Source organism: Equus quagga, chromosome 11 (assembly GCF_021613505.1).
Source record: "Equus quagga isolate Etosha38 chromosome 11, UCLA_HA_Equagga_1.0, whole genome shotgun sequence".
NCBI classification, from domain to species: Eukaryota; Metazoa; Chordata; class Mammalia; order Perissodactyla; family Equidae; genus Equus; species Equus quagga.
Window position 1 is genome coordinate 57,334,565 of NC_060277.1, and position 27,641 is coordinate 57,362,205.

Genomic DNA, 27,641 nt, shown 5'->3' on the forward strand with positions numbered 1-27,641 from the left:
ATAGCGTATCAACAGACTGAAATAAGGAAAAAGCATCAAATTTCTACTTCTGGCTGGAAACAAAACCAGTCTCAGATGATGAGGTCTGAGCACACCAAGCTCTCCTGAGCCCTTTCTCCCTTGAGCATGACCTAATCTGGCCTTGGTTGGTAAGCTTGGGTTTTGGCCATGGGAAGGAGGAAGCAGGAGTGGCGAGGGGATGGAACAAGCACTTTGCAGTGAATTAAGCTGCTGCTATGAGGTTCCGGCTTCCTGGGATGACTGTTCAGCTCCAAAGTGGAGGCTACAAAGAGGTCTTGGAGATGTCCCTTTGTCTTCAGTTGGAGAAGAGTCAAACCCTGAATGTAAGACTGTTTTGGCAGCATAATGGCTCCCAAACTGAATGGAGAGATGTGGGACTGGTGTGTCACCCACACCCCATGGAGACTGCAGCAGCTGTCCCAGCCGTGCTGGAGTATACCACCACAGGGACGCCTGCCAGACAGGACCACCGGGTGCCTCACCCACTGACTGCCTGACACTGGCTGGCTGGCTGCACAGTTGGGTGGAGATAAATGCCGCCTTTAAGGTTATAGTGAAAAGCATAGTCTTGAGGAAGTCGTATTTGTTATTTTCTGGAAAGCTATTTTATTACTGCATGTTCCTCTGTCTGTGTGTGTGAATGTGAGTCCGGCCACCACGTGAGCTGCGGTCATCATCACGGTGGCTGAGGACAAGAGTATGCCAGACAAGTGTGTGACAGCAGCTCCTAAGTGTGGCTGCACCAGAGTTTAACCAGAGTAAATGCCAAATAGTATGAGAAGTGTACTTTTTAAGAAATTAATTTATTTGAGTTGTAATATTTTTGAAATATAAAAACTGGTTGTATTTTTTAAAGCTATAATTCTTGTAGACATTCTGTGGTTAAAAACTTGATTCTGCTTATTAAAAATGGTCATCCATGTTTTGCACTTCAGCTTTGTGAAAAATAAAGTTTCTCTGGGAAGGTGACATTTGGTTTCCTGACTACATGAGGGAGGTGGTTGTCTCAGGCAGAGCAGGAAGGGCCCGGGCTGGTGCTCACACCAGGACGGGACTAGGTGCCCCAGGCTCCCCCACCTGCCTAGGGGGGTAGGTGACGGAGACCATTTCCACAGTGTACTGAGCTGCCAACAAACTCTGGTGGCACCCGGCGTGGACTTGACTAACTTACAATTCTTATTGAAAGCACACAGCAGAAACTTCAGGAGGATTTCTCTCTTCAATTGTAACCATCACAATTCAGTTCTCCTTTGGCATCCTGCCAGGTAATAACATATTAAGAATGGGCAGCTTTTATGAGCCATGAACTTGAGTGTTTCTTATTTGTTGCAGCGAGTCAGGAGGAAGCCCAGTAACTAAGAGAAGGGTGAGTAAAATTCCTGGAATCTTTCCAATAGCTCTGGCCTACTCAATTGTCTAAATGAATTAAGGCTAAATGCTAGATAGTATTTCATTTTTCCAGAATAACTATTTATAGCTGTGGGATAGTGAGGTTCAAATTTAAATTCCTTAAGAACTTTTTCCAGAATTACTAACAATGGTCCTTAAACAAATTTTGATTTGTCAAGAACATAATGTAATGAGAGTCCAAAAAGAAATCTAAGAGGCACAAAGAAGTCGGTGAGGTCCCGTGTGGGGCAGCTCTTTCTCCTCAGAAGGGCACTGGGTCCTTGAGCAGGTGGCTCCTGGGCAGGCCCGGTGCTCTGGTGTGGGGGCAGGTGCGACCGTGGGCTCCTCTAGAAGTCAGGCAGGCCGGGCAGAGGGAAGAGAGAGGCGAAGCTCTCCACCTCCTCCCTCAGAGCCCTGACAGCCCTTTGGTGCTTCTCGTCCCCTGCCAGTTTCTCCTTGAACTCCTTCAGGGTGGCCTTGATGCCCACATCATTCTGAATCTGCAGAGTCAGTTCTATCCCTGTGGCGGCAAAAGACAAACGAGTCCCCTCTGGGCCACAGTGCTGTGCTGGGGCTCAGCGGGCCCAAGACATACCCGAGGCCCGGCTGCCCCAATGCCCTTGGCAGCTGGGGGCGTGACAACTGTGGGCATTAATGTGCACCCCAGAAACAATACTTGCATGCTCTCTTCCCTGGGTAAGACCTCTCAGAGCAGATGGGTTAGTAGGTGATTTTTGCTGTCTCCTGTCCCCAGCACTCAGCCTCGACACAGAAATGTCCTTCAGTGGCTAGGTCTCAACTGCTCTGTCACGGAGCCTCCATACACACACCACCACGTGGCAAACCTCCAAACCTTTATCCTTACCTCTATGAATAAACTGGGCTACTTTTTGGAACTCTTTTTCCAAAAGCCCGCGCGAGGTCAGTGCTGGGGTCCCCAGTCGCAGTCCGCTGGGCCGCAGTGCACTTCTGTCACCTTCAAGATAAATAAGTTTTGTCCCTGGGCCCACGCCACTCACCAGTGACCACTTGCATTACAAAGGATACTTGGGCAAAAGGAACAGGCTTGCAGATGCTGGCTCAGTCCCGCGAGAAGGGCACAGCTGGTTCCAACACTAGAGGCAGAAGCAAGGGCACAGGCGACAGGGGGACATTCTGGCCGCCCTGTTTTAAATAGTAAGAAAGTCCCCTTCTGTGATGTGGCCCTTGCTCCTACGAGTGAGGCTGGCATCTGTCTGGGTTTGAGATGCGTCACATCTGATTAACAACCCACTGAGAAATTGGGCCTGTTTTCAAGGCCCCTTCCCCTCGTTGTAATGCCTCCCCACCTCCAAGCACTCCTCCTGTCCCTCCGTCTCTGTCTCTGGCAGGGTTAGAGCTGTGTCAGAAGGAGCAGGCAGGAGAGCCATGACTTGGTTCCCATCTAGCATGGGATGTCTATGCCCCCAAGTCATTTGATGTCTGTCCCCAGAGCCATATTATCATCAGCTATAACTCTGACTATAAGAAATGCAGACAGGAGAGGTAGAGAAGAGAAGACCAAGGAGGATTCTCACCTGGGCAGGTGTTCTTGTTGCAGGCAATAGAACAGGCTTCTAGCACCTTCTCAGCCCTGCCACCATCTGTGCCTTTGGAACGGAGATCCACGAGGATCAAATGGTTGTCAGAACCACCTGGAAACCAAGTTGGACATGTAGGAATGCAGAAGGCCAATTCCATGCCAAGTGAAGGAATCTCTCTCCTCTAAGAAATGAGGATGAGGGCTGGAGGGGGCACAGCAGAGGAGGTGAGGAAAGTGCACACCCCATCGTGTGTCCGGGAAGGCTTTAACCACCTGCCAAAGAAGATGCCCAGGGCCCAAGAGTTGAAAGGACAGAGTAGTTTAAAAAGGGTACCTGATGATGCAGAGGGGGCCTGTGAGGCTGAGAGGAAAATGACCAGTGGTTTCCACAGCCCAGACTACCCCCTGCCATGACCCAACACACCAGGAGCCGGGGAAGGGCCTGGAAGCTTGTCTGGGGAGTGACAGTGTGTTCAGTGCCATTCGTGACTTCTGTTTTCTCTGACAAATCACTTGGGAATTTCTCATGTGTCTCTGAAATCCATCTTCAAGATTCCCCCTAAGTGGCCTCAGAGTAGCAGGTAGCGGTTCAATTTATGGTCACGGTGGGTGACCACTACATTCACTGAGCACCTTGTAGGCACCAGACACTGCTAGTCTGTCATATATTTTATCCCTAATCCTGCGAGGGTGACAGTATTACCAAAATGGTGCAGATGAGGATATTGAAGCTATCAGAACTCTCTGGAACTGGCCCAAGGCCACCCAGGAGTCCGAGCACCTGCATCTTTCCACCTTGAACTCTTGCTAATCCTAGGTCACTGAGCTGGATAACAGCAACGACTTCAAAGATTCAAGTAAACTAGGTCACAGCCACCCACTTATTAGCGATGTGGCTCTAGTCAGGCAGCTCAACATTTTAGAACCTCAGACGCCTATTTGTAAAGTAAGACCAATAATTCACAAGCCTGTTTTGAGGTTTAAAAAAGGTAGTGTATACAGTGCTTGGCGAGCACCAGGCACAAAGCAGGTATCCACAAATGCGGGCTGTTCTTGTGGTCACATCGTCTGCGTCAGCTATCTGCATGTGTCCTCAGAGCAGAGTGAACAAGGGCTGAGGGCAGGCCTGGGAGCTTAGTAAGGTGGAGAAGACTCGCTGGGAGGCTTTGAGCAGTGCCAGGGCTGCCAGGCTGCCATGTGACGCCTGTTTGGCCTAAATCCTTGCAATGCCAAGCCTGGTTCCTGGACCAGCATCACCTGGGAGCTGGTGAGAAAGGCAGACCCCAGCTCAGACCTATGGAGTCAGAACCTGCATTTTTACAGGGTGCCCAGGGGATCTGTGTGCATATCCAAGTGTGAGAAACAGTGACCTAAAGGACCTTGAAGGTCACGGTCCACACTGAGATTTCTGGGGCTTTCTTACTGGAAGATGTAGAGGGTGAAGGAGAAAGCAAAGAAAGGAAGGGAAGTAACACAGAAAAGAAGGGTCCTACCTAGCTCTGCCCCTCACGAACACAAGGCTTGGTGGGGGCCCACTCCTCAGACTGGGGCCTGTAGACCCCGTGAAGGGCAGCGGGCAGGGTGGGCCCCCGAGCCTAGGGGATGCCAGGAACCACCTCCCTGGACCACCCCACTGCTAGCATACACGGCAGCCTTGTGAGCAGAGGAAAGCTGCCCTTCCTCTGGATAACATGGCACGCTGTCTGCCAGAAATGCTGTCCTGATTGTGGCGGCCGCAGGGACAGGCGGACAGCACCGAGTGGGCCCTCCCTTGGCAAGTCCATCTCACTCAGGCTACTCAGCACCACTATCTTTTGTATGAAAGCCAACATGGACATAGCAACCACCCCCGAGCTCCCGTGGGAGGGCCTGTTGTGCCCTGACCCTCGGGGGTGAGTGGGGACACTCCAGTGGGACAGTGCGAGGCACTGCTGTCAAGAAGGCCCTGGGTCCTGCCCTCCATCAGCTGTGTGACCTCTCAGCTGAGCCTCAGGAACTCCTTGTAGAAAGTTGTTCCGAGGACTTGTGGCTTCACTCGCCAGGCAACAAACAGCAGTTACTATGACCATCATTTATGGCGTGGCCGAGGAGGCAGCTGGCATAGTGCAAGGAGGGGGAGGCCACAACGGGCACGCCGGTTCCTCTGGAGGAGCCCAGGGCCACCGGCCCACAGCCACACCCTGACTGGACGAACCGGGCTGCAAGTCTCAGTGCAACCACGAGGAGCAGGGTGCCAGCCAGCACTTTCCGTCGGTACCTGTTACTACTGTGTAGCCCAGCGCCATCAAGCTCTCAGCCAGAGCCCTGCAGTTGGCCACCACCTGGCGCTGATAGAGTCTGAATTCCGGAGTCATGGCTTGCTTCAGGGCCACAGCAACCCCTGGCAGGAAGAGACCATGGGTCAGGAAGGCCGGACGGGATCAAAAGACAGACTGTGAGTCAAAAACCCCTCGCTTCCACTCAGGCTCCCCTGCGTCTCAGTGTCACCAAAGGGGCTGGGTTACATTTCGCCCCAAAATGACATCTATTTTTAACCCTACAATTACCTGGCTAGACCTCTAGACCTCCTCTCTTTGGGGAAGTGCCTTTGAGGCAGCCTTTCCCCAGGCATGGAAGTCTCGGGCTAATGAGATTACCACAGGAAAGCTGCACTTAAGCAAGAGGGATTTTCCAGTCCTTTTTAAGCTTGCTATGTGAAAACAATTACTTAGCTGCCCCAAAAGCTGATGCTTTATTGCCAAATTATGCAGATCTTTCAGCTCAGAGTCCAGCTGGAGGAGCAGGCTGTTTTATCCTGCACCTCCAGACTCATCTGGTACCTTGTACTCAGTCCCGAGGGCTGTGTAAAGTGGCACGGAAGATGGAGGAGAATGCAAAATATGTGTGCCGGAGTCTGGCACAGAAGCCTCCAACCAATGTTTGTGGAAATGACTGGAAATGGCCTGGACTTGCTGGAGACCAGGCGATCCCATCATCCTAGATTTGAGAAAACTGCAGGTGCTGGGCTTGGAGGTATAAAGGGGCAACGTGAAAACACCCCGGTGGACACGCGCCCCTCCCCAGCCCCGGGGGCCTCAAAGTCCCCACTCACTGCTTCCTCTACTTCGCTCTTTGGAAAAGCTAGTGCTTCTCTTGATGGAGACGTTACACCTTCCCCCTGGGCTCCTTTAACAATTGCTTTGTTCCAAATGAGATAGTGGGATAACTTTGAAATCATCACAAATTTGCTAAGCCACTTGTATAAACAGAGAAGAAACAAGTCAAACAGCTTGCTGGGTGATTGTGGAACTGGACCCACGAGTTACCAGTGTGACCCTAAGGTCAACAGTGTGAGAGTCAGACACAGTGCCTCCACGTCCACTGGAGGTCAGGATGTTAGGGGAGCAGCAACTTGTCCTTGCTAATCACACATTCCCTTGGCTATGCCTTCTATTGTCACATCCCCTCCCTGTTGTTTCTTTACAAGGGCTGCACAGGGACCCTGGCCTGGCTCTCAGTTTTGCCTAGGGGTGGCCATGCATGTGGAGTGGCCATCATTCCTTCTTGTCCCTACCACACCCATCACCACTGTTTCCCTTTTCTTCCTTGTTAGCATCTCCTAGAGAGAGCTGTTCCTCTCATTTTACTCCAGCGTGGAAGGCCTGGCACACACTTTGGGTGGACAGGTGAAATGGGAATTAGGGTTCACGGGATGAGCAAAAGTGAGAGAACCCCAGACTGCCAGGGCCACTGTCGGGTGAAGGGCCATCTGAGGGCTTTGGGGTGGCTGCGGGAAAGTTTTACCAGCGATGGCGTGGTTGTGGGGACCTCCCTGGAGGCCTGGGAACACGGCGGAGTTGATGAGTGACTCTAGGTTGTACAGGCTCTCTTTGCCAGTCTTGGGATCCACACTGCGCACTCCTGAATGAAGACAAATATCAGAATGGGAACACCCGATAGGCTGTCCCCTCTGTATCCTCCCTGCTTGGACTCAAACCCAGACTGGCTGTGGGGGCGCTGAGCACAAGCCTGGCCTCTGCTCCTGGAGGCTAGACCTGGTCCACAATGCTGCAGAGGAGAGGGGGGCAGGCCACCCTTTCACAGATGACACGGGAGGATAAAAATTTTCCCCCACTGAGATTGTAACAAAGAAATTGCGTTGGGCGTATTTCCTCAAAGAAGTGTCCAAGAGAGCAGCCTTCCAAGATGAATACTCCGAAGGGGAGGAGACTCACTTGGCTAGATACAGGGAATAAGCTTTCTTTCTGACAAAGAGTTAATCATCAGTAATAGTAACTGCTACTGTCCCTCTAATAGAGAGCTGCTTGTGAGCCAGGAACTGCTCTAAGTACTTTAGCTAAATTAATTCATTTAATCCTCGCAACAGCAGTCCGAAGGGACAGGTACTATTATCAGACCCTACGGTGAGGTGAGGTAATAAGGCACAGAGAGGCTGTACGACTTATTCCAAGATCACACAGTGTATACATGGCAGAACCATCTGGCTGGCTGGATCAAACAAATCACACCAACAGACAGTGGGAAAAACAAACATCTCCCAGGCAGGTGGGAATGGCTGCCTGCCTCAGAAACCTCAGCGTGACTGAAGAAGGACCTCAGAGTAGCTTGGAGGCAACAGGGCACTGAGAAGCCATGAGTGTGTCCAGCCCTGGCCAGGGGCTGGGTGAGGAGACCCTGCCTTGGAGGTAAAGAGAAACCCATGCACCAGAGGGCTGATGCAAGGTTACTGCACAGGTCTCACCATGGGCTGAATGATGATCTGATCACTATCTGGCTGGCTCAGGTATGGGAATCCCAAGATAAGGGGAGCACCTGCACATGGATTGTAAGCATTCCATTACTGGAAAGAGAAACTCCTCACTAAAATGACTAAACTGGTACTGTGGGTTATGCATCAGTGTCTCATGGTTTGACTACCACGGAGCCTGCTTGCTACCATGGAGCTCAGCAGAGTAACACTGCGCTGTGAGGCCTTCCGGTGGCCCCCGCCAGCCACGCATGCTTTCCTTTCTCTCCGACGTCTGCCTCTCGGGCAGGGTTAGCTAAGCTAAAAGACACTGGCACCCAGCACAATGCCCTTGTTCCTCCCCAAGGACCTGGACAGCTGTGCTCAGGGCCTCCTTCTAGATCGCTTCTATAAAGGCTGCTGTTGCCCCCTCCTAAGGAGCTCTTTAAGAGATCCTAAAATATTCAAGGGCTCCCAGGTCAGAGCTTTCCCCAGCTTCCTAAACCAAATGTGAGCCTCCAGAGGAAAAAGGCAAACCCCGGCACCCCGCCTGTAGCCCACGTGCAGGAGCACACCTCTCCTGTAGAAGATCATGCCAGCCCGGCAGCCTCGCAGGGTTTTGTGGGTGGTGGTGGACACCACGTGGCAGTGCTCGAAGGGGGAGGGCACCACACCAGCCGCCACCAGCCCACTGATGTGTGCCATGTCGGCCATGAGATACGCCCCATTGTCATCTGCAATCTTCCGCAATCGAGCGTAGTCCAGGTTTCGGGAGTAGCAGCTGGTTCCTAAGATGGTAAAGGTGACACGATGGAGCCAGAGATGCCCGTGGCCAGCTCACAATTGGCCGCAGTGCAAATCTGCAAAGTGGCCTCAGGGTATGCATTATTTGAAAGCTTGGAGATTTCTCCCTCTAAAATGTCTGGGAACAGAAATGAAGAATGCCCTCGGAAAACATTTTTGTGTCAAAGGCAACCACTCTGATCACTGCCTCTTTGATGTCATGGTGGTTGAGATGGCCACCAACTATTATTACCACCCCCAATCAGTCAGGGATTAACATTTCTAGATGGTTCTCTAAGAACAGCCTTGGATCTTACTCCACCCTAGTACTAATGGTGGCAAACATGACATTTGTCCTGAAAGAAAAGAATACAGGGGCTGGCCCCCATGGCCGAGTGGTTAAGTTCACGTGCTCCGCTGCGGCGGCCCAGAGTTTCGCTGTTTCGGATCCTGGGTGCAGACATGACACCGCTCATCAGGCCATGCTGAGGCGGCAGCCCGCATGCCACAAATAGAAGGACCTGCAACTAAGATATATACAGCTATGTGGGGGGGGGCGGAGTTTGGGGAGATAAAGCAGATAAAAAACCCAAAAAGATTGGCACCTGAGCTAACAACTGTTGCCAATCTTTAAAAAAAAAAAAAGAAAAGAAAAGCATACACTTAGACCCCAGCAGCTCAGCTATCTAAGGCAGAAACTAGCAGTGCAGTAAGCAAGGACAGTGGGAGGCATCTTCACATCTTCCTTCTGCACAAGCCATGATCTGCTGACCCTACAGCTGCTCTCTGCCTGGTTCGTCACCTGCGATAATGAGCTTTGGGTGGAAGAGGCGAGCATTTTCCTCCAGCTGGTCGTAGTTGATGTAGCCAGTCTCGGGGTTCACCTGTGGAATGTCACAGAGATAGCAGGCTCAGGCTGCTTCCTCAGCCACGGTGTGCCTCCCTCCCACCTGCACTCCCGCCAGCTGTCAAGGCTAAGAGGCCTTCCTGCACCTGCCCGAAGCTGCTCACTCTGCGCTGCCATGGAGACAGGGAGATGCCCCAGACCAGGGCTTGAGGGCAAGAGGAGTGCCAGTGTATTCGGCCTGCACAAGTGGCATAGACAACCAGGTATCGCTCACGGGGACAGGGTGCACTGAGGGGTTCCAGGGGCAGGGCTCTACCGCTTGACGAGAAGGAACCAAAAAGCTGCTGCAGAATGAAATAGGAGTGGCAGACACGCACCACGCAACAGTGTTTCCTCCAGGAGTGAGATAAAATGCCCGCCAACAGGACTTCCAATCCAAGTACAACGAGCAAGAAAAAGAAAGAAAAAGCATAAGGGTGAGAAGGCATAAGCTGACATTACACAAAGACACTGAGACACTGCATCTGGAAAACCGAGACTCCACAGGCAAGCTATTAGAATTAGTAAGTAAATTTAGCAAGGTCACTGGATACAGGGTCAAAAACCAAAAATCAATTATATATGTATGCAACAAAAACCAGAAAATGACATTTTAATAGTATCATTAGTGTCAAAAACCATAAAATACCTAATGAAACATGTACAAGGCCTCTACATAAAACACTATTGAGAGAAATTTAAGAACACTTAAAAACGTTCTAGTGACTAAGGCAGCGTGTGCCTGTAGAAGAGCAGCCAGTCTTCCGGGCGGAACTGAACCCCTGGTGACACAGTCATCGATGGATGACAACGGTGGCACTGCAGGGCAAGGTGGTCTTCCAGTAAATGGCACTGGGTCAACTGCTTATGCACACACAAGACGATGCTCTCTGGACAGCTGCCTCACCCCACACACGCACATCAACTCCAGACAGACTGTGGATCCATCTACCTGTGAAACGTAAGACAAGTTCTTCTTTTCTGGCAACACATTTCTTAGTAAGTTCAGTTTGTTAAAGTTAGATTAAAGCACCAAAAAAGTGCCAAAGAGAAGTAAAAATGATCAAGGGGGCTTCCTGTAGGTAAACTTAGGGGCACTGGGCATGGGAGCCCTCCGGGGAGGAGGTCATGAGAGGAATTTCACGTTCTGAAGCCCCTGCCCCCAGAGGGAAGGGTTTCGGGTTTGGTGGTTACCCCTCCCAATAAAAAGAGCGCTTACAATTCAATTCAATTACGAAGCTTGTGGGTAAGGGGACAGAAGCCCAGGCACCATCTGGAAAGGCAGGCCGAAGGACCATTTGGGGTTTGGTTTTGTGAGTTTGTTTTGGGGGTGTGAGCCGATCTTTCTCAGTCACCTGAACTTGGCAAAGAAACTGTTATCTTAATGAAAAATCAACAGCTGACCCACAGTAAAAAAATGGACATAATTCTAAAAATTTTTTAAAAGACATAATTACCAAAAAAATCTATTGCCATGCTCTCCTTTCACATTTTGCTTTTTAAACTTGTGGGACTTTCACAAAGTTTTCCTGCTTTTTTACTCTTGAAAATTCAACAAAAAACAACTCCTGGAAGAATTTAGGGGTCTTGGTAACAAAGTACAGAGGAGCTGGAGTGCTGCGGGGGCAGCGGGCAGGAGGGCAGCCCCGCAGCTGCTCCGGCCGGCGGGGAGGCGCTCGTTAGTCACGGCTGGAGCTCGTGTTGCTGTTTCTCCAGAGATGAAACGCTTGGCTCGTGTGGGACGGCTGCCTGGAGGGTGGAGAGAGTCTCAGGGAGTGGGCAGGGGTCCAGGCAAAGGCTGGGCAGGGAGGCAGCTTGGTGGGCAGAGGAGCCATGCTGGCTACTGCTGGAGGCCTGTAAGGCTGTGTCCTCCCTGCCCACCAAGGCCGGTGCCCACAGGTGAGCTGTGCCTCCTGCTGCCCAGGCTGGCCAGGGTCCCAGGCCCCATTGCTTCGCATCCCCCACTGCACCCACGGGGGTGCCGCCTGAGCAGTGCGCGTCATAAACAGGGGCGGCTGCGGGGGACCGGGGTGCAGCCCTGAGCTTGCCAATGCCCAGAAGAGACTCTTCAGTGACACAGGACATTGGGCTAAAACGCATGGGGCTGCCCAAGGCCTCATTGAAGGTCCAAAAACAAACCATTGATGACTCTCTGCCACCATTCTTTCCACAGTACAAGAAACTGGAGAAACTGGCTTTTGTGTTCTAAGTGGAAAGACAGAGCGTTGGCACTATTGTCACATTTCAAAGTCCTTCTTCAAGGGCAGCACTGGCCAATGAGGATAGCTGTGACTGGAAACACCTAGGCTTTCCATGAAAAATGAACTGTCATCTATACACAAAAAGCACATGTGCAATTACTAGAACTGAGACAGAGGCTAATAAAGAGGGAGCAGTCGAGGGTATGCAACAAAGACCACGGATGCCAAGAGAGAACACGGGCTTGATTTTCTTAAAAGGATAAAATCATGTGTCTGATATCCTGCCAAGCGTAATGATGCACTGCCACCACTGCTCATGGTGGGACACATGAAACTAACCATCAATCAACACAAGAGGACAGTCCCTGGACATGAGGAAGAATCAGCATGGGCACCATAAACAAGTATGCAAGTTACCTCTTTTCTACCCACCACTCGAATCATCTTTATAGACAGTCACTATGCCTCGCGCGAGCCCATGAATCTTAATGCATTTTCTGACCAAATTGTTTATAATGACAAAGACCCTCACTTAAATACATGCTGGGCATATGGCTTGTACTGGCTGTGGCTGGCTGAGGGCAAGTCTGTGCGGGAAGGTGGCAGGGTGCAGGGGCAAGTTGTTCTCCTAACAGCGACATCGTAGGCGAGGGTGGGCATGCAGCCCTGGCTCCAGCCTCCCGGCCGCAGGGGCTGGCTCTGACTGAGCTGTGGAGCGCTGGGTGCTGACACAGCTGCTGGCATCCGTGCTGGAGCCAGGGCTGCAGCTGCTGGCCCGCAGGGGTTCTGAGCAGGGCTGTCACTAGGCGCCAGGCTGTAGCTGCCCTGGGGGCTGGGAGCTGTCACCCCAGCTGTCGTTGCCTCTAGTTCTGAAGCAGCCAGCACCCCTGCTGTAGCTGAAACCTCCTGGGCAGTCACCTCCCCCACCCATCTCCCTGCACTTCAGCTCAGCACCCCCGCTCTCCATCCCAGCTGACCCCAAAGAGCCCTGAATGCCTGTGGAGTCCCCAGAGCAGGGAATGACAAACAGTGACAGGTGGGGGTTTCTGTAGTGCCAGGTGAACAAAACTACTTATTCCTAGAGGCACAGTGAAATGCTGGAGGTTTTGTGAGGAAACAGACCACCGGGCTATGAAGAGAGATGCACTCCTACCTTATAGGGCATAGATTCAAAAAAGATGGATGTAGCGGAGATTTTCTTCTTGTCTGTCATGAACCCATGGGTCAAGTGGCCCCCATCGGGCAGGTCCAGGCCCATGATGCGCCCATGGGGCTCCACCAGGGCGGTGTACACTGCGAAGTTTGCAGGGGAGCCTGGAACACACACACCAGAGGAGGCAGGATTATTTCCCAGAGGCATTAAGAAGTGCCTGGAGCTTGGCAACCAGGCCATCAACCAGGAATGGCCAGAACAGGCCTGGCTGCCATTATGCATTCCCCAAGCCCCCTAGAAGTTCCCCGACAACAACGCCTTTGATTGTAGGTGGAGGGGCACGTTCAGAGACAGGACACCGCCTGGGCGGGGCGAGTGCAGCTGGGAGCCAAGGGCAATGGAGAAAGACGCACAAACCAGGAGGGGCTTAGCTTATTTTTCACTTTCATTTACGGGCAGTCCTCTTTAGGACTTCTTGCTGTGAACATCAGCCCGGGAGACTGGCAGGAAGGGGGCTGCCCAGGCCTGCCCGGACATGGCAATTACCTGAGTAGGGCTGGACGTTGACCCCCCAGCACTGGGGGTCCAGATCATAGAGCTGCAGCGCTCGCTTCTGACAGAGGAGCTCCAGTTCATCGATAAACTCAGTCCCGCCGTAATACCTGCGAGGGGAAAGCAAGAGACTTGGGCCCACTCTGGCCCCGAAACTCTGTGCTCAGTGCAGAGGCCACAGCTTGGGGTAGGACAGAACACCACAAGTGGAAAACTGGTTAGGACTTGTATCCTGAACCCAACACAACTCATCTTCCATCAGTGCCTCCAGTGCTGAGGTCAGAAGACCCAGGCAGCTGTGTGACTCTGAGCAAGTAGCTCCTCAGCTGTAAAGAGGGGGTGGGTTCCAGCTTTAAAAAGAGAGAAAATTCTGACACATGCTATATGAATGGACCTTGAGGGCATTATCATTATGCTAAGAGAAACAAGCAGTTACTACTGTGTGCGTCCCCTACATGAGGTACGAAGAGCAGCCAGATCCATAGAGACAGAAAGCAGAGCAGAGGTGCCAGGGGCTGGCAGCGGTGTGTATGTGTGCCGGGGGGTGGTTATTGGGGTTGTTTTTGCATTTCCAATAAAATTTTACTTTTTGTTTGACAATTACATATCAAAATTTACCATGTATTTATGTTTTTGATTATCTGTATACTATTAATAATCATAATAACTCAATCCAGAAGAAATTTTTTCTTTTTGCTGGGAGAGATTCACCCCAAGCTAACATCTGTTGCCAATCTTTCTCTCTCTCTTTTTTTTTCTCCCCAAAGCCCCAGTACATAGTCGTATATTCCAGTTGTAAGTCCTTCTAGGTCTTCTGTGTGAGCCACCGCCACAGCATGGCTACTGACAGACGAGTGGTGTGGTTCTGCACCCGAGAACCAAACCCGTGCTGCTGAAGTGGAGTGTGCGGAACTTTAACCCCTATGCCATCAGGGCTGGCTCAGAAGAAACTTTTAACACTTGGGCCTTGTGCTCACAAACACCTTTAAAATTTTTAAATGAAACATATATACATTTTTTTATTAGACTAAAAAACACATAAAATTTACCATCTTAGCCATTTTTAAGCATACAGTTTAGTAGTGTTTAGTTAACTATATTCACATTGTTGTGCAACAGATCTCTAGAACTTTCTCATCTCAGAAACCTGAAACTCTATACCCACCAAACAACTCTCCATTTGTTCCCCCCCATTTGTTCCTCCCCTCAGCCCCTAGCAACCATCACTCTACTTTCTGTTTCTATGAATTTGACTACTCTACGCACCTCACGTAAGTGGAATCATACCATATTTGTCTTTCTGTGATTGGCTTACTTCATTTAGCATAATGTCCTCAAGCTTCATCTGTGTTTTAGCATGTGACAGGATTTCCTTCTTCTCTAAGACTGAAGGACATTCTATTGCATGGATAGACCACATTTTGCTTACGCATGCATCGGTAAATGGACACTTGGGTTGCTCCCACCTCTTGGCTATTGTGAATAATGCTGTAATAAACATGGGTGAGCAAATATCTTGAGATTCTGCTTTCAATGCTATTGGCTATATACCCAGAAGTAGATAGCTGGATCATGTGGTAATTCTATTTAATTTTTTGAGAAACCCCCACACTATTTTCTACAGTGGTTACATCATTTTATATTCCTACCAGCAGTACACAAGGCTCCAATTTTTCCACATCCTTGCCAACATTTGTTATTTTGTTTTTCCGATAGTAGCCTTTATAAAGGGTGTGAGGTGACACCTCATCGTGGTTTTGGTTTGCATCCCCTGATGATTACAGAGGTTCAGCATCTTTCCATGTGCTTGTTGGCCAGGCGTTATTGTATAATGAGAGCTTTGTTTCTGCAAGAGGAGAAAGTTCTAGAGATGGGTGATGGTGAGGGTTGCACAACAACATCAATGTACTTAATGCCACTGAACTGTGCACTTAAAAATGGTAAATTTTATGTTATGCACATTTTACTGCAATAAAGAAAAGAAGGGGAACGAGAGGTTCTAACTGACAAGATTTCTGATGCCAAATGTGTGGGGTTTTTCCCTCACATCAACTGATTCTGACACCAACTAGGGTCATACAATTCACTTTAATTCTGACCTAACTACCCGGAGTTCCCAGAGACCCCACAGGTAAGGGCTCAGTCCCACAGGATGCTCACTTCAGAGGCCAGTTGCAATTATCAGGTCCCCAAGTTACCCACATTTCTGTCTGACAACTTGGGGATTCCCATGACACCCCTCAGGTTCGATAATCCAATAGAATGACACAGAACTCAGGAAGTACTTTCCTTATTATTACCGGTTTATTATAAGTTATTATAATAAACTTATTATTATTATACTTGGCTGCAACTCAGGAGCAGCCAAATGGAAGCGATGCACAGGGAAAGGCATGGGGAAGGGCTCAGAGCTTCCATGCCCCCTCCAGGAGTAACGCCCTCCCAGCACCTCAATGTGTTCACCCCCCCCAGGAAGCCCTCCAAACTTCCCCGTTTAGGGTTTTTGTGGAGATTTCATTATGAGGTGTGATTGATGAAATCATTGGCCATTGGTGATTAACTCCGTCTCCAGCCTCTAATGCGTTGGTCTTTCTGGCTACCAGCCCCCATCCTAAAGCTACCTAGAGGGCCACCAAGAGCCACTTCCTTCACATAAACTCAGGTTTTGTCTCGAAAGGGCTCACTATGAACAAAAGACGCTCAAGGCATTTGAAAGGTGTGTCAGGAATGGGACAAAGACCAGGGGCTGGCTCCGTAGCTGAGTGGTTAAGTTTGCGTGCTCCGCTGCGGCAGCCCTGGGCGCAGACATGGCACTGCTTGTCAGGCCACGTTGAGGCAGCGTCCCACATCCCACAACTAGAAAGACCTGCAACTAAGATATACAGCTATGTATGGGGGGGTTGGGAAGATAAAACAGAAAAAAAATAAATAAAGAAGAAGATTGGCAACAGTTCTTAGCTCAGGTGCCAATCTTTAAAAAAAAAAAAAGACCAAATATCTTTCTATGGTACCATAGGGGGTTTCCATTGAACTGCACACTTTACTTGGGTGAACTGCATGGCATGTACATTATATCTCAATAAAATTGCTATAGAAAAATTAAAAACCAGAACTTTGTTTTTAGATTTGTATCAAGCAAAGTCATTAACGCTAGATCAATATTGTTTTCATACGTTAACTTTGATCACTAATAACATCCCAAAAGATAAACTGATGTTATTAAGAAAACATGATCATGAAAATGGGTAATAATCACCTTTTAAAAGAGTCCTTTAAAACGAATAAACGATTTAACTCTCTTCTATTTAAGTTTTTCTAATATATATTAGTCTCATTTGGTTCACCTATGTAATTAAAAATCATAGAATGAGTCTTGAAACCAAAAGGGGCTTCACTGAGTAATCTTGAAGGTCCCTTCCAGCCTCATTCTCTGCTCTGTGACCAAGGGAGGGCGTGGTCTCCCCAAGCCTGAAGGAGAGCAGCTCATGCCTGGAACCATCAGAGATGTCAGGGCTGAAGGGGCCTTAGCAAAGAACCGTCTTCCAGGGGAGCAAACACAGTCCAGCGATTCATGGTCATGGCGAGGCCCTGAGCCCCTGCCTGCCTCATCTCCAACAGACAAGCCGCGGCAGGGAGCCGCGGAAAGCGTGTGCTGTGCAGACAGCGCCCGTGGGAACCCAGTTCTCTTTACCAGCCGTGGGACTGGGGGCACCTATTTCACCCACCCAAGTCTAATTCCTTATCCTGAAAGACCCTGAGAGTGCTGACTCTGCAGTCTGGCCGCAGAGCACAGAAGAATGGGGGCCGCAGGGGATTGCACTCAGCCCAATGCCTAGAACACGCACTGCTGTGCTTGCTCAGTTTGAGACGCTCAACCACAAGATGACCATTGCCTTATTAATGACTGAGGATGAGAAAAGTATTTTCAATTATATTATGACTCGCTATCAATCAGATTCATGCCAATTTCAGAGACATTAAAATGTAAAAAAATGAGAGCTGAGTGCTGATGAAGCTCAGCCAAGCACTCAATAAACGCCAACAGTCCCCTGCTGCTGTCTCCAACTGTGTGGGGACCCCAGCTCTCGGCAAGGGATCCAGAAGCCTGATGTGGCCTGGCAGCTAAGCTTGCTCTTCAAACCGACTTCACCTAACACTAAGACTCTTCATCTGTGTCTGTTCCCCTTTGCAACAAAACTCACGGAGGAGTGAGATGCCACCAGTGACCAATGGGTGCCCTCAAACCACAGCAGCAAACACAGTGACTCTTTAACACCTCACGGGGGCCAGAGACCACCTGTCTCCACTCCCCAGACATGGGAATCCCTCTGTTCACCAGGTGGGGACGGGAAGCCCAGGAGCCATCAGAGTATTTTCCACAAGATCAACCACAAATGTTGAAACTTCTGGGCCAGCCTGGGATTTGGAGCGTGTGTGTGGTTTCCCAACACCAACAACCAATTCTCAGACCCCCAACTGGGTGTCCAACAGTTCCATTCAACTCTGACACCAACGAGCCAGAGTTGGCTCAGACCTCACAGGTTAAGGGTGCCCCCACTTCAGATGCCAGTCTCAAGTGCCAGGTCCCCAGGCTACCCACATTTCTGTCCAACTTGGCTACAATTCAGGGGTCCCAATAACCAGCCCTCAGGCTTGATAATTCACTAGAACAACTCACAAAACTCAAGAAACTGCTTTCCTTACGATTACTGGTGTCGACGAAAATAATCCATAACCAATCTATAAATGAAAATTTGGGAGAGTTTATTCTGAGCTGAAATCTGAGGACCATGGCCCGGGGCCCTTATTCCCAAAGGAAGAAAGGGCACCAAAGAAGTAAGGTATACAGAGTGGTTATATACCCCCAAACAGGACGTTTCACATATGATTGAAATGTCCCTCCCACAATAGTCACAAGATTGCCCTGTCAGCACAGTGCTTGATGGACACAGCAGGTAGTGGGTCTGCTATCTCGGAGGGCGTAGCAGGAGTCAAGTCTATTGTCTCGAGCTGGGCGGTCACAGGTGAGCGCAGCAATCAGTTTCTAGCCTAAGGAAAGATGCTTAATCCTTAAGGAGATGCCAACGTTGGGAGGGGGAGGGAAGTTGCACCTTTATCTCAAGGGCCTTTGTTCTTGCCATAGGGAATGTCTAAGCAGATATACAATGCATGCTCAACGGCCTCGGTCAGGCCCTTTTAGAAAGACAAGGTCAGGCCGAATTAGGTTTATACCAAATGGCTTCCTCACAGTCTCCAATATATCCTATTGCTTGCCATTTTTATTTGTCACTGGTCTATTATAAAGGATTCAACTCTGGAACCAATGGAAGAGATGCACAGGGCAAGGCATGGGGGGCGTGCCACCCTTCCAGCACCTCAAGCTGTACGAGCACCGGCTCCAGCCTCCCCTCCCATCCCTGGAGGTTGGGGGTAGGGAGCTGAAAGTTCTGACCTTCACATCACAAGTCTGATCTTTCCGGTGACGAGCCTCCATCCTGAAGCCATGCAGGGGCCCCACCCTGAGTCACTGCATTACCATAAACTCAGGTGTGGTCAAAAAGGGCTCATTATGAATAACAGAAGACACTCCTATCACCAAGCAATTCCAAGGGTTTTAGGAGCTCAGTACCAGGAACCAGGGACAAAGTCCGGATATTTATTTTTTATCACACCACAGTGTGAAAACATCTGGAGTCGAGTCCCAGCTCCACTACCTGTGTGCACACTTGACAAGTCCCTGAACTCTGGTGAGTCTCAGATTCCCCATCTTTAAAATGTGGAGCACAGCACCCACTGCCCTATAGGGCTGCCATGAGGGTCACACGACATATCAGTGGTGAAAACACCCAATGAGCTCTTCAAGGCACAGTGTAAGAGCTGATGATTCACAGCAGGAAAGACCCTCAACTTGGGTCTCAGCTCTGCCACAGAGAGCTTCAGGGGTGTCTCAGGATAGAAGGCCACTTCAACTCCATGGTGGCCTTTCTTTTTCCATGTCCTTTGGGATACAAACGTACAAATGTGCAATATTAAATTCTGTGATCATCATCTTTGCCTGATTATGATGACCGTAAAGAACAAAAATGAGTATACTTATCATGGCTCTCGGGGTGCAGGAGCTGACTGAAATCACTGCATATGTAAATCCCACATTTATAATGCAGAAACCGTTTCCAGCACAACAGATTCAGTGTGACAGACTCAGTTTCCACTTCCGGGTCACTCCTGATACAGATTCGACTACCCACACGGCAACAGCAACCTTCCATGGCATCACTCAGAGTACTGACCTTTTCTAGAAGCTTGACAACAGTCCAGCAGCTCCACACTCATTATAGACTGGCCTATTATTCTAGAAAGCCCCCAAAGGGACTGCTAAAGTGACCCTAACCTCTTTTGAGTTATGTCAGCGAGCAGGAGTGGAAAAGAAGTCACCACAGTTGAAAACTTTGTTGTTTCCTGAAATTTCCAAATTGTCTGGACTCTATACTCCCTCAGTACTTCACATGACAATGTCAGAAGCAGGTCTTTGACCACATTCACGTACCTCTGGCCTGGGTACCCCTCAGAGTACTTGTTATTTAAGCAAGAGCCCAGGGCCTCTAAAACGGCTCGGCTGGCAAAGTTCTCGGACGCGATCAGCTCCAATCCGACCCTCTGCCGGTTACTCTCCTTCTTAATGATGTTATAAACCTGAGGAGAAGAAAACAGATGCTAAACCTTTGGACATTTTGGTTTAACATTTTGCTGTAATCAAAGCAATAACCTAATAAAGAGAAGAGCCACTATTATAGATTCATATTTTGCCTCAGAAGCTGACCATAACCCAAAATAACCAAACTGAGAAGGCTTCCATAGCACATAAGGGATAGAGAAATCTTCCTCAAAGATTTTAGCATCTAGGAAGGAATTAATAGAAGACAATGAATTAAGAAAAACAAAATGACTGGAGAGAAAACGATCTTTTTTTTTTCCTTTCTTTTTCTCCCCAAATCCCCTCAGTACCTAGTTGTGGGTCCTTCCGGTTGTGGCATGTGGGACGCCGCCTCAGCATGGCCTGGTGAGCGGTGCCATGTCCGCGCCCAGGATCCAAACCGGTGAAACCCTGGGCCGCTGAAGCTGGACATGCAAACTTAACCACCCGGCCACGGGGCCAGCCCCTGCAAATGATCTTTAAAATATGTATCCCACCTAATTTTTAATTCTACGCCATCTTGTTAATTTTCATCCCTACATTTTACCAACTTTCTCCTTCCCTGAACCTTACTCCTTGCTCCTTTTCCTTAAAATAAAAGATGCTTAGGTAAATCCATACAGACAGAAAGAAGACTAGTGGTTGCCTAGTGGTGGGGAGTTAGGCAGGGCCTAGGGGCGACTGCTAATGGGTTCGAGGTTTCTTTTTTTGCTGGGGGAGGGGGGGACAACACACGATTCTCCCTAATCTAACATCCATTGCCAATCTTCCTCTTTTTGCTTGAGAAAGATCGGCCCTGAGCTAACACCTGTTGCCAATCTCCCTCTTTTTGCTTGAGGAAGATTGTTGCTGAGCTAACACCTGTGCCAGTCTTCCTCTGTTTTGTATGTGGGGCAGCGCCACAGCACGGCTTGATGAGCAGCATGTAAGGCCGTGACTGGGATCTGGGCCCACGAACCCTGGGCTGCTGAAGCAGAGCATGCAAACTTAACCACTAGACCACAGGGCCAGCCCAAGTTCAAGGTTTCTTTTTGACGGGATGAACATGTTCTAAAATTGATTGTGAATATACTAAAAACCACTGAATCGTATCCTTTAAATGGGTGACTTGTATGGTAAATGAATGATATCTCATATATAAAGCTGTTATAAAAATACATAAATAAAAGATGCTTCTTGGTGTCTAGATATGCTCCTCTGAACAGTAAGGAAAGGGTCAGTTCTCAGTGACCCCCTGCCTCTGCCCCCCTTTCGTCCAGAGCCCCCAGCACATTGCTCTGCACTTTGTAGAAACTCAGAAATATTTCAATTTACCTTCAAAGGACTTTTAGCCACTTTGTCAGCCACTGCCTCTAAATGTGACACTCTTATACTACTTGTAAGGCTGTTGAACAAAGTTTATTTATGATTAGAAGTAGAGATGGAAGCAAGAGCCTCCAATTTAAGAACATCTATGAAAACCCACAAATCTCACCTCAGTGTCGCTGTCTTTAAGGGGCTGTGCCATCATTTTATCATGTGAGGACCGCAGGTCAGCATTCTCGTGGGCCCCATTGACTGGAGTCGCCATTGCACTGGTTCGAAGTTGCCTAAAAATGGAAAAACTTCCATTAAATTTAGTCAAAGCTCATCGCAACCTGTTAGTTCTCCAAAGTTGCCAAAGTGCTGACACATTTTTTTAGCCCTTCCCTCAGAGCTGCTCAGTAAACATGAAGATATTTGACTGCAAGACCGTGGTGTGGCCCTCTGGTTCCTTTGTGAACTGTGGCTGTCAGCTTGCTTTCCCGCTAGTAACGAGAACCGCCCCCACCCCATGCCCCACCGGCCGCACCACCTCCCTCCACTGAACTTTTCCTGGGCATGGCTGATCCTCCTAACCAAGCTAATATCCTCAAAGGCAATGGCTGAGAGTTTCTTTTTTTTTTTTTTAATTCTCCCACAGTCCCCAGCACAGATGTACCTGAAGTAATATTTGCCAAATGACTGAACAAATGAACTGCTGACATAAGTATTATTTTTTCCATTTTTCAAGTAATGAAAATGAGGCTCAGAAAAGTAAAGTGTCTTAGCCCTGGACTGCACAGCAAGCTGGCCATGAAGATTAGAATCAAAACTCCAAAACGCACGCTCTAAGTAGCCTGAGTTCCCGCAGGAGCTGTGAAGGAAGCACACGCTGGCAACACAAACCCTCCTGTGAGAATTGCCGGTCAGATCCACCTGTCTACATTTCTCATCAGAAAACTGCATCCCATTAAAATACAGCCGGCTGCAAAATGTATGTTTCTTAACATGTTTCTACAAAGAACAAGAATTTGTGATCAGTGGAACTTCCACTGTTTTCACTAGTGCGAAAGGTGAAATATTTACAGGAACTAATCTCCCTTAATCAACAGTTCAGTACTTTCCCGTTAATTTGGTAAGTTTTCATGTAAAGTTTATCCATTTGATAACCATTTATTGAGGGCCTTCCCTGTCCAGCCTCGGCGTTGGTACTGGGAACACATGGTGAACAAAACTGACAGGAGCCCTGCCTTCATGGGGCTTCCATTGTGGGGAAGACAGCAGAAAACGAAACAGGTGCCCTAAATGCAGACGGATAAGACAAGGGGAGTGCCACAGAGGGCAAGCCCTGGGTGCTGGACTGGCAGGCTCACTGGACAGCTGGGTCGGGGTAGTCTACGTGAGGAAAGGACGTCTAGCCTGAGAGAGAGCAATCACGAGGGAAGAGCACTGGGAAATAACAGTCTCTGCTCCTAAGGCCTTGTGGTTTCCTAGGTGATGAGAGCACCAGGGGCATCTTTTGCTCTAACGTAGTGATTCCAGGTGGGCTCCTGGATGGGGGCTGCTCACCAGAAAGACCAAGCCATGATTAGAAGCTTGGGATTTCCAGCCCCATCCCCCATTCTCTGCAGAAGAGAGAGGGGCTGGAAATGCAGCTAATGATCGATCACGCCCATGTGATGAAGCCTCCATAAAAACCCCCAAAGTGTGAGTTTGGGGAGCTTCCAGCTTAGTGAACACATCCCTGTAGCAGGAGGGCGGTGCACCCCAGCTCCACGTGGACAGAAGCTCCTGCGCTCAAGATCCTCCCGGACCTCGCCCTATATACCTCATCACCTGGCTGTTCATCTGAACTCTTTATGACGTCCTTTGTTATATGATAAACTGGTAATCATGTTTCCCTGAGTTCCGTGAGCTGTTCTAGCAAATGATCAAATCCAAGGAGGTGGGTCGTGGGAACCTCAGATTTGTAGCAGGCTGGACAAAAGTGTGGGTAACCTGGGGACCTAGTGCTTGTGACTGGCGTCTGAAGTGGGAGCAGTCTTGTAGGTCTGAGCCCTCAGCCTGTGGGGTCTGCCCTAACTCCGGTGAGTGTCAGAAGTGAACGGCAGGATACCCAGCTGGTGTGACAGAATTGCTTATGTGTGGAAAACCCCCACATCTGGAGTCAGAAGTGTTCTGAGTGTGGTAGTAGTGTGAGAATAAAGGACACACACAGCAGGAAGGGTGCAGTTTTCCTACACAAGTACACATACGGTATCATTTGCTAGACAAATGTACCCATTAAGTAAAACAGCTTAAGAGTCCCAAATCACAGTGATCCTCCTTAATCTCTGGCAGAGCTACTAAAAAGAAACTATCAATATTGTTTAACCAGGAAATTCCTAAGGGGGGTTTCCAAAGCAGCCATTTTTTGAACAGAAGCACAGCACGATCAGAAACACAGCCACGGCTGCAAAACGCAAAGCACACTGCAAGCACGTGGACTCAAATGCAGTGGACACCTCTGCAGCAACAGCAGTGCCACCTCGCTGAAGGCCGGCAGCCTCGAATGTGTCTGGCATGTCCACGTTCCCGTCAGAGGTGGAGCAAGGCGTGTAGATGGTTTGGGCACTATGCCCATGATTCTCTGCGCTGACCTCTGTACTGGAGAATGGCCAGTGCAACCCAACGACCTCTGCATGGGCCACACACGTGCCCTCGGCAGGTGGTAAACACAAAAAAGCACAAGAGCCAAAATAGGCCCTCTGGTCCTAGAATCTCAAAGAGAAAAACTTCTTTTAAATATTGACTATTCAAGGTTAAAAAGGACTCAATGACGGCAAGCAACGCAGAGAAGATATTTCTCAACCACCAAATAACTGAAGTCCACTTGGAACCCTTCTCCTCTAAGGACGGTTGAACGTGCAACCATTCCGTGAAAGGCATTCAGTTCCACTCTGCCCGGGGAAACACAGTCTCCACCTCCAGCTGTGGTCTCACTCATTTCACACCAGCATAACCACCTGCTGCCCTTCGCCCTCACTGCAAACCTTTTTTGACCCAACACGCTAATTCTGAGTCACAGTTACCTCGTGATGCCCCCTCAGGCCTGCAGGGCCATCCTGCTCTCACTGCCCGCCCACCTGAAGGAGTTTTCTCCCCTGCACCCTATTACATACAGATCAAGTCATCCCCCAAGTGGAGGACTTCATCCATGCCCCCATGAAATCCCAACTGCAGCCCAAATTACACTGTTTTTAACCATGAAAAAGTCTGAATTTTTTATTCAAACAAAGAGCTCAAGAGTCTTTGTCGTGTTTCAATTAAATCAAGTATATCTTATATCCTGGGGCATTCAGAATGACAGTGAGAAAGACAAAGATCCTGAGACTGTACGTTTTAAGATGCAGAGAGAAGATTATCACGTTTAGCTAATCCTATCTTCAGGGAAGACATACTCAGCATCTTTTCTCAAGGTCTGGAGGTTGGCTGAAAAACAATATACCTTGAACTTCGCTCTCATATTTTTTTTGAAGTGTGATAAAAATACACATTACATAAAATTTACCATTGTAACTATTTTTAAATCCACAATTCAGTTGTGCAACCATCACCACCATCCATCTGCAGAACTTTTTCATCTTCCCAAACTGAAACCCTGTCCCCATTGAACGACTCTCCATCCTCTTCTCCCCCAGCCCGTGGCGGCAACTATTCTACTTTCTGGTCTTGAATTTGACTATTTCAGGTAGCTCGTGTCAGTGAACTCATACAATATTTTTGTGTTTGGCTTATTTCACTTAGCAAAATGTCCTCAAAGTTCACCCATGCTGCAGCATGTGTCAGAATTTCCTTCCCTTTCAGAGGAATAATGTTCCATTGTCTGCATACACCATGTTGTTTATCTGTTCATCTGTCGATGGACACTTGGTTTGCTTCCACCTTCTGGCTATTGCTAGTAACGCTGCTATGAACATGGGGGTACATTATCAAGGCCCTGCTTTCAATTCTTTTGGGAATATACCCAGAAGTGGCATCTCTGGGTCACAGAATAATTCCATGTTTAATATGATCATATAGTAATTCTATCTTTAATTCAAAATAAACTTTTGATATTTAAGAGCTCTACTCCACTACTATTAGCCTACAAGGAATTCACTCATTTCTTCAGCAAATATCTATTAAGCAACTCCTATATTCCAGGCACTCAACTAGGAACTAAGACTGCCAAGGCCAACGAGACACAGGCCCTGCTCTCATGAGAAACAGACTATAAGCTAGGAAAAAAGCAGCACACAGGATAACTTCAGGCGGCGGTGATTGCTACCAGGACAATAAACGAGTGGGGGGCTTCTTTAGACGGGGCCTGGAAGGCCCCTGAGCTGAGAGCTGAACAGCGGAAAGGAGCCAAGCTTATGAGATCAGGGCTAAGAGGGAACAAACACCGGGCGGAGCAAACACAGGTGCAAAGGCCCTAACAGGAAGAAGCTCGCCTTGTCAAGGGTCAGAAATCAGGCCCGTGTAGCTGAAGCCTGGGGAACAAAGCACAGCACGGAAGAGATTCAAAGGCCCAAGGGTAAGAGGAAGATGGGAAAACAGATTGTCACCGTGACAGTACATGTTTCACAAGTTTCAAACTGTTTTCTAGAAACTTTGGTTTGGGGCCATTTCTCAATCCATCTGTGAAATCTGAAACTAACAACTAGAGAAGATCAAGGTTTATGTAAAAGAGCAGGTGGCCATCTCACAAGCTGGACGCCTCGATCCTCCCACTTTCCAACAAGGATGGCCACACCGGAGCAGACGGTGCTGAGGCTCGCCACAGAGCCCGACTGCTGGGTTCAAACCCCGCTCTACACTTCCTCACATGCAACCCAGGGACTGACACCTCTGTGTCTTGGTCCCCTCAATACAACACAGGGATGATGAGGGTTCTGAAGCTGGCTGTGAGAATCAAGTGAGGTATCAGACAGAGAGCACTCAGAACAGTGCCAGGCACAGAGTCAGTACTACTCAAAAAGGACCTGCTACTATCGTTGCTAGAGAAACCTGGGCATCTTAGGGCCATCTTCATTGCCACTCAGTAACCCCTGCTGGGCACCCCAGGGGCACACGGCTCACTGAGGCTGCCACTGTCACTACAGTGTTAGATATTTCTATTGGGGAAATGTCATTCCTGTGTGGCATGATCCTCACCTCAACCCCAGGGAAACAGACCTAGTAAGTGAAGTCACTCATCAAGGTGACCAGCCTCCCTACGCCTCCAAATCTCCCCTGGGCCATTGTCATATACGTGGAACCAGCCAGGAGTCTGCTGAGGGAACTACACTGTCGGATGCCATCTGTCTATCATAGGTATTGTGATCTCTACAGAAGAGGAAACTGGTGCTCAGAGAGCTGAGTGGTCTAAGATAGACTATTAAGTCAGCATCTGAACCCTGGTTTACTTCTAGTTTCAAAGCCCTTTCCGTGACACAGCAGTAAACAAAAGTGCAATTACCCCCTCTGCTACACGCCCTCTCAAGTAAGAGATTAAAGATATGAATCCATAAGTACCTAAGCTGGTGTTTCCAGTCTAGCAACTGCCTGATGGAAAGCACAGGTTTGTGCTGGTCTCAGCTGACCAAGGGTCGCTTAACTTCCAGGACCTGAAGCACAGGGCACCGGGCCAAGAACCCTGCAGGGCAACATTTGTTTCCTAGACCAAGAGGTGACAGATTGCAGACAACAGGCGCAGCCCGGACCCGGTCGCACGTTCCAAAGACAGGTGGACCATATACGTAGTGGTTGAGGGCACAGGCTCCGAGATCCTCGCTTCGCCTGCCGGCTGTGCCATTCTGCTAGCTGCAGGGTCGCGCCTAAGTCGGCTCTTCTCTCCGAGCCTCTCTGTAAAGCGGGCTACAAGACAGCGCCGGACTTGCAGCTCTGTTGTGAGGATCCTGCCGCGAGGTGAAAGGCTGCACTTAAGTTTAAGAGCTCAACGAGAAAAGTACTCAGTAGAGCGCGGCTACCTGTATCAGCAACAAGCCTTCGCTCCGTGTCAAAGGCCGAGGCCGCCACCCGCGCTGCACCGATCTGTGACCAGGGACCAGGCGCTCTGGCTCGGCTGTCCGACCCTTCACCCCAGGCACTAACAGGCGCGCCTCACACTTCCGGCTTCGCAGAGGCGCGGGGCAAGCTCGGCCGGAAGGCGCGGACCCAAAGCACCCCCGCGAGCGCCGGGGACACCGAGGGCCTGGTACCTGAAGCCGCCTACCTACCGGAACGGGGCGCGCACCAGCCTGAAGTCACCGAGGCCACACGCTCCTGCCGGCGCGAGCAGAGTCCGAAAGCAGCCGACCTGCCGTGGCCGCACGCCTGCCACGTGACCCGCCGCGCTAGTCTGAAGCCCCGAACTTGGCGCGCGGCGGCT

The 27,641-nt window shown here is 49.4% G+C and overlaps 1 protein-coding gene across 2 annotated transcripts; it reads right to left on the reverse strand.

The window, feature by feature from the left end:
* Positions 1–805: 805 nt before the first annotated feature.
* SHMT1 (serine hydroxymethyltransferase 1) lies at positions 806–27,641 on the reverse strand. 2 transcript variants are annotated; one of them, XM_046674982.1, is made up of 12 exons: positions 27,490–27,641; positions 21,441–21,555; positions 19,820–19,965; positions 13,267–13,382; positions 12,721–12,881; positions 9,283–9,364; positions 8,273–8,485; positions 6,755–6,871; positions 5,229–5,351; positions 2,967–3,083; positions 2,276–2,386; positions 806–1,930 (listed from the first exon to the last, which is right to left on the reverse strand). In XM_046674982.1, exons 2-12 carry the CDS (start codon positions 21,534–21,536, stop codon positions 1,758–1,760), a joined length of 1,455 nt encoding a protein of 484 aa, XP_046530938.1. In that variant the 5' UTR covers positions 21,537–21,555; positions 27,490–27,641; the 3' UTR covers positions 806–1,757. The 2 variants fall into 2 exon arrangements, with proteins under 2 accessions (XP_046530938.1, XP_046530939.1); XM_046674983.1 differs by lacking the exon at positions 27,490–27,641 and adding an exon at positions 27,241–27,418.